Here is a 14,111-nt window from a genome sequence, read left to right on the forward strand (position 1 = left end):
CGTACGATTGTGCCATTGATTTGATACCAGGCGCAGAGTACCCGTCCAGCAGGCTGTACACCCTCTCACGTCCGGAATGCAAATCAATGGAGACCTACATCTGGGACTCGTTAGCTGCCGGGTTGATCCGGAACTCCACCTCCCCGATGGGTGCTGGTTTCTTTTTTGTGGGTAAGAAGGACGGCGGACTCCGTCCATGCATTGATTACAGAGGGCTGAACGAGATCACGGTTCGCAACCGATACCCGTTACCTCTGTTGGATTCAGTGTTCACACCCCTGCATGGAGCCCAAATTTTCACGAAATTGGATCTTAGGAATGCTTATCACCTGGTTTGGATCCGGGAGGGAGACGAGTGGAAGACGGCATTTAACACCCCGTTAGGTCACTTTGAGTACGTGGTCATGCCGTTCGGCCTCACCAATGCGCCCGCGACGTTCCAAGCGTTGGTTAATGACGTCTTGCGGGACTTCCTGCATCGGTTTGTCTTCGTATATCTAGACGATATACTCATCGTTTCTCCGGATCCTGAGACCCCTGTCAAGCATGTACGTCAGGTCCTACAGCGGTTGTTGGAGAACCGGCTGTTTGTGAAGGGCGAGAAGTGTGAGTTCCACCGCACTTCTTTGTCTTTCCTGGGGTTCATAATCTCCTCCAACTCCGTCGCCCCTGATCCGGCCAAGGTTGCGGCGGTGAGAGATTGGCCCCAACCAACGAACCGTAGGAAACTACAACAGTTCCTCGGTTTTGCAAATTTCTACCGGAGGTTCATCAAGGGCTACAGTCAGGTAGTTAGCCCCCTGACAGCCCTGACCTCCACAAAAGTCCCCTTCACCTGGTCGGATCGGTGCGAAGCCGCGTTTAGGGAGTTGAAACGCCGGTTCTCGACTGCAGCCCGATCCCAAGCGCCAGTTCGTAGTTGAAGTGGACGCCTCTGACTCAGGGATAGGAGCCGTGCTATCCCAGAGCGGGGAGTCCGACAAGGTTCTCCATCCATGTGCCTACTTTTCCCGCAGGTTGACCCCAGCAGAGCGGAACTATGACGTGGGCAATCGAGAGCTCCTTGCGGTGAAAGAGGCTCTTGAGGAGTGGAGACACCTGTTGGAGGGAGCATCGGTACCATTTACGGTTTTCACGGACCATCGGAACCTGGAGTACATCCGGACCGCGAAGCATCTGAACCCCAGGCAAGCCCGCTGGTCACTGTTCTTCGGGCGTTTTGACTTCCGGATCACCTACCGCCCCGGGACAAAAAAACAACGATCTGACGCCCTGTCCCGGGTGCATGAAGAGGAGGTCAGGACCGAGCCGTCAGACCCCCCTGACACTTCATCCCCGAGTCCACTGTCGTGGCCACCCTTACCTGGGACGTGGAGAAGACCGTCCGGGAGGCCCTGACACGGAGCCTGAACCCGGGGACAGGTCCGAAGGACAAGTTGTACGTCCCACCAGAGGCCAGGGCTGCGGTCCTTGACTTCTGTCACGGTTCCAAGCTCTCCTGTCATCCAGGGGTGCGAAGGACCGTGGCAGTGGTCCGGCAGCGCTTCTGGTGGGCGTCTATGGAAGCCGACATCCAGGAGTATGTCCAGGCCTGCACCACCTGTGCCAGGGGCAAAGCCGACCACCACAAGGCCCAAGGCCTCCTCCAGCCTCTGCCCGTGCCTCGTTGCCCCGGTCTCATATTGGCCTGGACTTTGTCACGGGCCTCCCGCCGTCCCAGGGCAACACCACCATCTTAACGATAGTGGACCGGTTCTCCAAGGCGGCCCACTGCGTGGCCCTCCCGAAGCTCCCGACGGACCAGGAGACTGCAGACCTCCTGGTCCACCACGTCGTGTGTCTGCATGAGATTCCATCAGACATTGTCTCGGATCGTGGTCCTCAGTTCTCCTCCCAGGTCTGGAGGAGTTTCTGCAGGGAACTGGGGGCCACCGTCAGTCTCTCGTCTGGGTACCACCCCCAGATGAACGGGCAGGCAGAGCGGACGAACCACGTACTGGAGCAGGCCCTCCGCTGCGTGACCTCCACGCACCCGACGGCCTGGAGTGAACATCTGGCCTGGATCGAGTACGCTCGTAATAGCCAAGTCTCATCTGCCACCGGCCTCTCCCCGTTTGAGGTGTGTTTGGGGTACCAGCCCCCATTGTTTCCACTGGTGGAGGGAGAGGTCGGGGTGCCCTCGGTCCAGGCCCATCTGAGGAAGTGCCGTCGGGTGTGGCGTACCACCCGCTCTGCCCTGCTCAGAGCCCGGACGAGGGCTAAGGCCCATGCAGACCGCCGGCGTTCCCCGGCCCCTGCATACCAGCCCGGGCAGGAGGTCTGGCTATCCACGAAGGACATCCCCCTGCAGGTGGAATCCCACAAACTCAAAGACAGGTACATCGGACCTTTTCCCATCCTCAAAGTCCTCAGTCCGGCCGCAGTGAAGCTGAAGCTGCCAGCTTCACTGCGGATACACCCCGTGTTTCATGTGTCAAGACTCAAGCCCTGCCATACCTCACCACTGTGTGCCCCGGGACCAGCGCCGCCTCCTGCCCGGATCATTGACGTGGAGCCCACGTGGACAGTACGCCGGCTCCTGGACATCCGTCGAAAGGGCCGGGGGTTCCAGTATCTGGTGGACTGGGAGGTTTATGGCCCCGAAGAGCGCTCCTGGGTGAAGAGGAGCTTCATCCTGGACCCGGCCCTCCTAGCCGACTTCTACACCTGTCACCCGGACAAGCCTGGTTGGGCGCCAGGAGGCACCCGTTGAGGGGGGGTCCTGTTGTGTGGGCCGCCGAAGAGGAGGTACTGCTGGCCCACCACCACAAGATTTTCGCCCTGCTTGAAGTGCGGGCTTCAAGCACGAGAGGGCGTCGGAGCAACCAGGAGTGACCCCTGTCACACATCATCCGTACCAGCTGTCACTCATCCACTACTAATCACCACCACCATAAAGGCCGGACTGCAACTCCACCTCCCCGCCGAGAAATCAGCTACCATTCAGGTAATTTTCTCTGCTGACTCAAAACATTGAGTAATAATCTGAACTTCTTTGCAGCCGTTTTCCTGTGGTGTGTCCTTATCTGTGGGATTGGCCTTTGGTGTGATCAGTGACGGCTTCGCCTCACACCCCAAACCAGATAAGTGGTTAAACAGGAGCTGCACGAGTGTGTGATTGGAGGTGGAGTTGCTCCCTCCTAACTAAACACTGACTGTGGGATTACTGAGTGTGCGAACTCACACTCATCAGGACTGTCTCTGTTCTCTGCCAGCAGTACCGGGTCTGACTGCTGAAGACAGCGGCCACCTGGGGCGCAGGGCTTGGCGGCTCCGGTGTTCTTCAGCTCCGTTGGTGGTGGAAGCTGTGTGGGGATCCGGCTCTTCTCTCGCCAGGCGTCTTCTATCGTCGAGCCTGCCCACACGTCACCTGGTGTATGATTGACAGTCACCATATTATTATTGTCTGTACGTCGTTGTGCGATTCACAACATTAAATTGTTACTTTTGGCTTATCCATTGTCCGTTCATTAACGCCCCCTGTTGTGGGTCCGTGTCACGACACTTTCACAATAAAAATGTAGCACATGCACCATCACGAGTTCTTATATTTAAAAAAAAAAAAAAAAGCTATTGAAACAGGTCTGTTAAATGGCTCCTTATGTTTGATAACACTTAGCATGTTTTAAGCACTTTATAAATTCCATTGCTCACCATGGAGGCAGTTAGCACATGCTAATGTAGGCCCATTAGCATCACGATACTACCACGTTTTCATGCTCATTTTAGCCTGTTAGCAGTGCATTGTGTGATTTCAGCAAGTTTTCATGCTAATGTTATTCCCTTAGCCAGTTTTCATGGTAACATTAGCATGTTTGTATTTATGTTAACATATGTATGTAAGCATGTACTTTTCAAGCACGTTATAAATTCTGTCACTCATCATGGAGGCACTCAGGTCTTGCTAAGCTTAGGTGCAACGTCAGTGCCTTGACATCACCTATCGTAACACCAGTTACACAACATAAAAAGACTAAGTCAAAATAACACAATGATAGCATTACCGATTGTAAACTATTTTATTTATCAACTTATATTTCATAAATAGTAAGTCCCTTTGGCTGGTCCCATGTTTGCACTCGGGGTCAAATCTGAGATGGATCTTCATGTTGAATTGACACAGGTTTTACACCGGATGCCCTTCCTGGCGCAACTCCACATTACATGGAGGAATGTGGCAGTGGTGGGGTTTGAACCAGGAACCTTCCGGACTGAAACCAAGTGCACTAACCACTTGGTCATCATTCCTGCTCTATATTTCATAAATACTATGACTGAGGAAATCTATTAAAATAAGTAGCTGTTGATTTGGGAGTCTTGATATACTTCATAATTATAATTTAAGAAATTTACTAAAAATATATGGACTGGCACCCATGTCCAGGCAGGCTCCAGGCCCACTCTAACCCTTGCTTAGAGTAAGCGGGGTGTAGAAAATGGATGAATGGGTATCTTGCAGAGATTTTTATTTTTGGTAGCTGAGATAACAGTGTATTTATTCATGCAGATTGCACCAGTTGTAATAAGACAACTACTCAAACTTACAATAAGTAATTAAACATAAAGAATGCTTCAGTCAGACAATCTTTCGCAACTTTATTTTACGTTAGTTAGCACTGTGACTGATGAAATCACAAATAGGAAATGTCGAGCTTCAATGTTACCCATGTGTGTCCCCCACTCTGAAGTTCTGGAGAAAGATGAGCAGAGAAAATATGCAGTAAATCCGGTTTCTGGTTCCTCTTTTTCTGGTATAAAACATTTTGGCCCTGGCCAAAGGAGATCACGCGTTCCTCCCTGGTGGACCAAAGACCCTGCACAGGACCTGTCCAACACTCCGAGCAGAAACCATGCAGCTGACCATCATAAGACCGGTGTGCCTGGCTCTCTTTGTTGGGGTCCTGGCAGTCGTAGCTACAGCTTCTGGTGAGTGAGCTCATACTACTCTATCATTACTGTACTCACCTAAAATAGCTGTTCATAACACCAAGACCCTGCTGATTTGACAGAGGAGGTGAGTGGGAAGCTTGCCTCATGCTGCACGCAGGTTAGTGTGACAGAAATCACCGCTCCCATCATCGGCTACAGGATCCAGAGGAGGAACCCCCCATGTGTCCGAGCTGTTGTGTAAGGGCAATAAAATATCATTTCAACTGCAAGTTCTGCACATTGAAGATGATGGTTCATCAAGATTTGATTTAAACATTTTCGGGGGGGGGGGGGCACAGATTTGAGACCACTGAGGGGCCAATCTGCAGCCACTGGAAACAGGACTGGGTGCTTGAAAAGATCAAGGAGTTGGAGTAAGTCAGCCCACAACAATTAACTCCACATGTGAAAAAAAAATCATTCAGCTAATCATTTATCCCAGATCGATGTGTCAGTCATGATCTAATTGCTGATGTCTTTGTTGTTTCCAGGCAGGCCAGTAAAGCAAAGAAGAACACTACAGACACCCCCATGACTTTCACCACTTCTCTCAACTGAGAGTTGACTTGAATTAATTTTAATTACTTTAAATATTCTAAAGTCTGAAACATTCTTTAAAACGGAACTGTGAGTTGGACTTTTGACAAATTGAAAAAATAAATTAAATAACACTTTGCATATATGAACTTTGTTTTGTATCATACTTGATGTGTCCAGCTTTTTTTTACAACGTATTACAAACACCGTCTTTTTTTTATTTTTTTTAACCAAATCAAAATATACAGAATCCAACATTTTTATCATCTTACATTCTTCTGTTTCCTTTAAAAGTTTCCACTTGGCCTCGACTCCCGCATCTTACTCCACTCTAAATATATATCTATTTACGTAATTTAAAGCATTAATTATAAATGAATTAATCAAACAGTGTATGTTGGTTCATGGTATACGTAATGCATGAAAATCATTAAAAAGACAATTGTCGGGTTTAGAGGTAAAATACCTGATAAATGTGCTGTACCTAATTTGATACACACATTTTCAACATGATTTTACTATAAAATATGTAACAAAATAATTACACATTGCCTTAATTAAGCAAATATGCCTATTGCTCCATCATGTTTTTTATAATTATATTGTCAAAACTGGAAAAATTATCCATACAAAACTACCTGTGGTTAACAGCGTGAACCTTTTACTTCAATGTGTGAAAAAATGTGAGCAAACAAAAGAACTGCATTTATATTTTTGTTGAGGAACACAGCTTGTGGTAGACAAATATTTACATTTTTATATTTTATTCCATCCTTGATACTCTTGAGCAGCAAGCAAGTCAGAAGCCATTGTTTGCAAGTGAAACTTTCATTTCCAGTTTTCCTATAGCATGAGCATAATCACAAAAGTTGTAATTTCAGAGCAATGCTCAGTCAAAATACTGTGTGCTGCTGAGACTCTGTTTCCTTCACGCTGGTAAAAGTATTTGCATGTCTTTAGTTTTGCTGAGATAGCAACCAGAAATAATTGAATTTGAGATGGCACAGTGTCTTTCACAAACTTCCTGAAATTAGCATTTCTATGAAACACAACTTCCTTTTCTATAAGGACACCATCTGTGTGCTTGTTCCTAATAAAAAGTATCAGCTGCGTTTAGGAAGATCCACTTCCATCTTCAATTGACAATATTCCTTTTTTCTTCTTCTCCTTCTGCAGGGCTGATCTTTGACATCTTCTTTAGTTTTGAACTAACAGAAAAAGCAGTTTGTAGTTATCAGACAAATGCATCCTGCATATATATGCCGAAATAAAAGCAAATCTACCTTTTTATAATTTTTACTTTTAAGGAAAGGGGTTGAACAAAATTTTTTGACAATAGCAGCAATTTTTATTTTCCAAAGAGGAAAATATTTAGAGAAAATTACTGTTTAATTATGAATCAGAATTCAACCAGCCATCTTTCTTTAATGGCCCCATATCCATATTTATTTTCCTTTTTTGTTATTTCAAGCTCTATCTTGATAGAAAATTCCATCTTCCTGACACAAACCCTACAATTCTATATTCACCATACTGATGCACTATTAAACTTCATGTACTCGTATCTGCAGGAAGGGTTCTCACACCTGAGTAAATCCAGAGTTCTCCTCACCCACTCATCCTTCCGGGTGGCACAGATTTCATTCTTCTTCACTGTGTAAAAACTGAAAGAGTGAGATGGCACAGCATCAATACACGCACGCACACACACACACACACACACACAGTGAGAGAGACACTTCACATTATGAAGTCCATGATATTATGTTGTAGTAGAATGTGTGAGAGGAGATGAATGATCAAAAGGACAAGCCATGTTAAAAAAGAGAGAGAGAATAATATGTATCATTTGCTTTCATTATATAGTGGAGACTGGGACAGATGAAACACTGTCCTGTAAAACCTGATTTGTTCTTTTAACCCCAACAGTTCCTCAAACTGTTTAAGTAAATGGACTGCATTTATGTAGCGCTTTTCCATCTGCATCAGACGCTCAAAGCGCTTTACAATCATGCCTCACATTCACCCCGATGTCAGGGTGCTGCCATACAAGGCGCTCACTACACACCGGGAGCAATAGGAGATTAAAGGCCTTGCCCAAGGGCCCTTAGTGATTTTCCAGTCAGGCAGGGATTTGAGCCCATGATCTTCTGGACTCAAGCCCAACACCTTAACCACTAGACCATCACCTCCCCTTTAAGATGTGCTAATGCGAATGGTTCAAATGTCAAAACTGATTTGAGTAAGTACATCGAACCTGGTTAGTTAATGAAAACTTAACCAAGCAGAACAGTAGAGAAGCTTGAATCTTCAACTGAACTGGGTTGCTTGATGCGAGGACGTTTCGCTTCAAATCGCAGAAGCTTCCTCAGCTAAAATTCTTGCTCTGGTAGTCTGACTTTTGTCTTGACTCTTGTAGAGAAGAATAACAGAAGCCACAAAAGCTGGAGTTTTAACCCTAACCAGAAATGTCAAAAAAAAAAATTCCGCAGTGGGGAAAAAGCTACAAACTGTTGTTGTAAAAAGTTGTACATAGTCGAACATAGACATTATAAAGAAGGCACAAGAAATGTGGCCGCCATCTTGTAGCAGTCATCATAGTGATTCTATCACAAGGCACAGTGAGGGTTTGATTTTAGAATCTTATTTTCTTTTTTAATCTTTATAACATATGTGTGAAATGCCAAGTGTTCCAATACTTTTGCACTGTATCCTAAGCTTATGATGAGTGCAAAATGAATGTGGTATTAATGTTTTGTTGAAGAATGTTGAATTTTTACTGTTGCTGCACTTTGTGTGAAATCATAGTCATATCTTTTGTCATATTGATATGACAATATTGCAATATGATCATTTGCCATATTGTAGGTGAAAAAAAGAAAAATGCTTAAAAAGGTGGGGGGAGGTCTGGGGGGCAGCTCTCCCCTAGAAGCTGAAAGGCAAAAAATATATATATTTAAAAGTTGGGGGGGGGGGGGAGCTCCCCCAGAAGCTGAAAGGCAAAATAAATAAATAAAATAAAAGGTGGGGGATCTGGGGGTCAGAGCTCCCAGAAGCTGAAACGTTTTAGCCATGCTCATGCTCCACCGAAGTATTTACTCCAAAAAAGTCCGAAGGATCTAAAAGACATGATGAGAGATGCTGAAGAGCTTCGCTTGTCATGTCCACCACATACGAGTATACATATTAATAATAATAATGATAGAGCCTTTACTGTCACTGTACACATACATACATACAACAAAATTTGCCCTCTGCATTTAACCCATCCTAATTACAGTTAGACACAATTGAATCACTGGGAGCAGTGAGCAGCCACACTCCGGCACCCAGGGACCAACTCCAGATGTAGAGATGCTGCTTTATTCAGGGGCAGAGAAAGGAGCAGACCCTGAAAAAGCATGCTATGTTTATTGTGTACCTGGAGTACCTGGAGGAAACCCACACAGACAGAACATGCAACCTCCACGAATGGGTGGGAAGTGATCCCATGACCTCCTTGCTGTGAGGCACCCGTCTAACCACTAAGCCACAGTGCCACCAGTGATGGCATATCCTCAACATTTTATGCATTTTGCACGCTGACATAGAGAAGCAGAGTCAGGAATTAGTCCAGTAAGCTTTTGGACTGTGGACAACCTGCTTTACCAACAGAACCCGTCACCAATGATCAACTCCAATGTATTCCTTCTTCTTTGGATTTTTTTATTTCCTACAAGTCAAAGTATCTGACAAAGACTTAACTTGTTACTGTGAGAGTTGTTCTTACTGTGGGGATGCATCTTACACAGCGAGACCCTCCTCTGCTGTTGACATGTAGTGTCTCAGTGGACAGCAGTAATGGAGGAGGGCAGCTAGGCTAAGGTATGCAGCTAACTGTATAAATGGTCATTTAAAAGTTTCTTGCATTTAATTTTAATTAATTTAATTTCATTAATAATTTAATTTAATTAGCTTATAAATCACAGCAAAAGCGGTCTCAAGGCACCTTACATAAAAGAAGTCAACATAAAATTGAATAAATAATTAAAAATGAATAAAAAAATTCAAATACGTAAATAAAAACAGAATAAAACAAATAAAAATCTAAACTATCCATAAGAAAGAGAATAAAAATAGGTTTTGAGTCTTGACTTAAAAACATTTAGTGTGGTAAACAACGACAAATCTATGGTGAACAAATTTAGCTCAACATGGAAATGACCCATGCAACGGGACATTTTCTAGTGACCTTTACACATGTTCAGTTGTGACAAGAAGTGAAGTTCTTATTGCCCTGCCCAATAACATTAATTAGCCAGTTAACTTTTGCTTGCTGCGGCACCATTTGCAGTTTAAATAAATAATGCACTGATTAAATTCATTTTTGTCCCAACTGATAAGATGAACCCCAAAAGCATTTAAAAATAGAGCCCAGGTTGAAAAATGTCCAACATCTACTTTAAACCACTAAATGTTTGCATGAAAAATAATTGTTTGCTACTATTTTGCACAAAGTAAGGTACAAGCTGCAGAAGGGGTGTAATGTATTTAGCATTGTAATCTATCATGCGTGTGTTCTATGTGTAAGATAAGTAAAGCTACTCAGAGTGTCAACTGTCATCTCAGCGAGTGCAGCCACCAGCCACCACAGCTCCCTGAGGTGAAGCATTCGACCCAGTGTTCTGCCTATCTCGCCAGGTGCAGAATGTAGGGCATGAAAGTGAAAGTGAAGTGATAAGTGCATAGGTTGGAAAACACCACAAGCAGTCATGGTGTGCCGTGCAACACTTTGAACCCTTTGAGTTTGACATCAGTTTATAAAATATATTATATTGTGGCTCAGGTTGTAATAGAACTCTTAAATGGTGATGATTTTTTGGTAGTTTGTAACTCAATTTCACACTCCAACACTCCAAAAACCTGAGGCCTCAGAAGTAAAATGTGTTACAGTGGCACCTGTTTCCCCCTATCCTAATGTTGGGGTAATTGTGTAGGGGTTACATAAAAGGGGACAGGGTCAAAATGGAATTGAGAGCTATTATATTTATGAAAATAATGTGTATCATAGCGATGTGGAAGAGACATTCTTTAAGACTGTATATCACAGCTTGACTCTTTCAAACAATCTTAAAATTTGCTGTAATAAAACATGACAGCTCACATTATTTGAAAATAGTGTTCAGAGATATGAAACAAAATGCTACCTGCAATGAAAACGACAACCTTTATGTTACTGCTGACTATCTGAAAAGTCTCACTTTCTCACTGCATCTTTGAAAAAAAAAAAAAAAAACTGTTTTTGTTGTAACACTTTGAACGACACATCTTCTCTGCCTCTGGATTTACAATAAATGCAACCATTAAAAAAAAAACCTATTTGACATGACATTTCCATAATACTGAAATATCACAGTCAGCGAGGGGGCTGTTGTGCAGAAGTGATGGATCAGCAGAAGAGAGTCTTACATGATAGCGTTGAGGCGGCATTTTTCATGGCCACTTTGCTCTCTGTAGCCTTTTATACGCTGGAAGGGCACCGGCTTCCTGCTGTATCTTGTACAACAAGCTGCACCTGTACGTGAGCCTGCTGCACACACAAATCAATTAGCAATTAGTCACTTTATATAAGTGTGTGTGTGTGTCCGTGTGTGCATGCATGCACACCCGACTATATTGAACGAACTTACAGGCAGAGGAATCGAGCAGGCCCAGTATGAAGCAAAGCAGAATGGTTGTCACGGTGATCACAGCCATGCTGGTAATGCAAAGAACAAGAAGAGACGTTATTGCAGACTTTTACTCCCACCCGTGTATTTATATACCTCTGTGGCACTGCTCACACTTACAGCCTGTGGATCCTAAATCGAGGACAGGAAGCCCACTATTACATCATGCTGCAAAGATGCAAACGTTGTACTTTTTGTTTACACATGAAGTCTTTTCTGTACAAATATGCAACACTTTGTGTGTGTGTGTGTGTGTGTGTGTGTGTGTGTGTGTGTGTGTGTGTGTGTGTGTGTGTGTGTGTGTGTGTGTGTGTGTGTGTGTGTGTGTGTGTGTGTGTGTGTGTGTGTTGGGGTGGGGGGCAGTGAGAATGTTGTGCACTGATGCATTGCATGGGTTCTCATCTATGCTTTTACAGGTCAGATAAAAACACTGTTAGTGATCAAGTCTCTGATTGCTCGATTCACATTTGACAATTGTTTATTTTGCTGGAAATCTATAGGTTTTTTCAAATTTATGAATAAAATATGGAACACAGTACAGTAACAGTAGCTAAACCAGCTATCACACACTCACGCATCTTCAACCGCTTACTCCAGTGAAGGGTAGGGATATCCCTGCTGAGCCAACCTTGTCTCATGGCAGTTTGTGGGACTGCGTTATGAAAAATACATTAATCTATGGGTTTGCGACGGGGTACGAAAATGGGCCATTTTTTGTAATGGGGCATGAATTCATTTTGTGACGGGGGCACAAAATGTAGGGTGAAAGGGGAGGGGTCTTGGGGGGTCATGGTTAATGTTTGGGGAGGGTACACACTTATGCTATGGTCATGGTTAGAGTTAGAACGGGAAGATTATAAATAGCAAAATAAATAAAAAACGGGGCACGAAAACAAAACGTGAGACCAGGCTGGCTGAGCCTATCCCAGCAGTCATAGGGCATGAGGCATGATACACCCTGGACAGAACTTCTGTGTGTTGCAGGGCCACATATAGACAAACAAACACATTCACACCTGCACGCATGTACAATTTATAGACTCCAATCCACCAAATCTGCATGTCTTTGGATGGGGAAGGAAGCCATAGCACCTGCAGGGAACCCACACAAACATGGGAAGAACACATAAACTCCATGCACAAAGGCCACAGGTGAGAATTGAACCCATGACCTTCTTGCTGTGAGGCAACAATGCTAACCACTAAGTCACCGTGCTGCCCCAGCTAACATAGAGCTTTTTAAAAATCAATTTTTTTGCAGCAGCATTAGCAGGGTATTATTTTCACTGGTCTGTGCGTGTGTGTGTGTGTGTGTGTGTGTGTGTGTGCGTGCGCACGTTTGTGTGTGTGTTAGATATCTCAGAAACAGTGTTCCTGCCAAATTGGAGGAAATATTGTTTATAGATGTCTACTTGTGATAAGATTTTGGAATAATTTGGTCAAAGGTCAAGGTCAAGGAAAACATGGTTTAAGAAGACCTTTTTTTGTATAGCTCACAAACCAAGAAGCCTAGATGGATCAAACTTGGCGGGAATATTACTTGGGTAGATCTCTAGAGGCAGTTAGATTTTGGAGTTAATTAGCCAAAGGTCAAGGAAAATGAAGGAATAATGTTGACAGACAGAAGTCATATGATGAATCATACAGAGTCAAAATTACCATTACAGACACAAGTATATTTATTATATATTATCTTTGTTATTGAATATATGTATTATTATTTATATTCAGCAGTAGTTTACAGTATGAGTACTACTAGTAGTACCTGTAAAATATGACTCATAGCACGTACAATATATGTCATCAAAAAATGCAACAATGCATTAATATGCAATTTTGAGATTTAGATAAATATTTATAGCTCGATTGGATGTGTGAATGTGCTTTGCATTAATTTACATATAAAGATATTTCTGTCAATACGACTCACCTGTCAAAGGTGAGTTGAGCACTCATTGTCTGGATTGTTAACAATGTTTTAATATGATTATGACTACAAAAATTTAACTTGCCCTTTAAATTTAAAGTTGTAAAACAGTGAGATGATTAAAGTTACTGACGATCTTCCAGTATTCACGTTCTTTACTTGGTTTAGATTTATATTATTGTTGAGATCTGCATGCTTGATTTTGCAGAATTTACACCCGATGACCATCATCCAGTTGTCTTGCAGCCAGATACTGTTCCACACCAACCCGTCCTCACTTATCCAGGCTTGGTTGCAGCACTGGCTCATGCACTTCCAGTGGCAGAGTTATTACCTCCGCCAAGGAGGTTATATTTTCGGCCGCATTTGTTTGTTTGTCTGTCTGTTTGTCAGCAGGATAACTCAAAACGTTTTGAACAGATTTTGATGAAATTTTGTGGAGTGGTTGGAAATGACAAGAGGAACAAGTGATTAAATTGGTGATCTGGATCCCGATGCTAACGCATTAGCATGTCTATGGCATTTTCAATGTTAAAAGTTAGCATTAAGCAGTTGCAGCTGTCATCACGTTCGGGTGCATTTGTTTTCAAATTGTAATATTTCTTAAATTTATTTTTGTTTATATGTTATAATCTAAGGATTATTATATACAATTTTAGAGAAAGAGACAAAAAGAAATAGATCACTGTGCCAAGGAGGGAATCTCTTTAGGGTCAGTGACCCTATGGCCTTGTTTAGAGAAGTGTTTCATAAATGTTAAAAAATTCATATATTTGCAGTTTAGTTGAATAATAAATTGAATTTTGTCTCTTATTTGTTTTTGTCTATAAGCACATGCAATATCAATATCAGTGCTCAGATGACAGTAGCTTCTGGGAAAGGTGCAAGTTGCAATAAACTGTGATGCCAAGCGCTAAGGATACATGCTATCCAGTCACAGCAGATGAAACTTTTTTACTACTGAGCAAACA

General features: G+C 43.4%; 1 protein-coding gene across 2 annotated transcripts; it reads right to left on the reverse strand.

The window, feature by feature from the left end:
- Positions 1–6,394: 6,394 nt before the first annotated feature.
- Positions 6,395–11,263, reverse strand: LOC117522149 (C-C motif chemokine 20-like). Of its 2 annotated transcripts, none has more exons than XM_034183529.1 (4): positions 11,175–11,263; positions 10,954–11,071; positions 7,092–7,169; positions 6,395–6,713 (listed from the first exon to the last, which is right to left on the reverse strand). In XM_034183529.1, exons 1-4 carry the CDS (start codon positions 11,239–11,241, stop codon positions 6,641–6,643), a joined length of 336 nt encoding a protein of 111 aa, XP_034039420.1. In that variant the 5' UTR covers positions 11,242–11,263; the 3' UTR covers positions 6,395–6,640. The 2 variants fall into 2 exon arrangements, with proteins under 2 accessions (XP_034039420.1, XP_034039419.1); XM_034183528.1 differs by having other exon boundaries at positions 10,954–11,074.
- Positions 11,264–14,111: the final 2,848 nt, after the last annotated feature.

This window comes from Thalassophryne amazonica, chromosome 12, assembly GCF_902500255.1.
Source record: "Thalassophryne amazonica chromosome 12, fThaAma1.1, whole genome shotgun sequence".
NCBI classification, from domain to species: Eukaryota; Metazoa; Chordata; class Actinopteri; order Batrachoidiformes; family Batrachoididae; genus Thalassophryne; species Thalassophryne amazonica.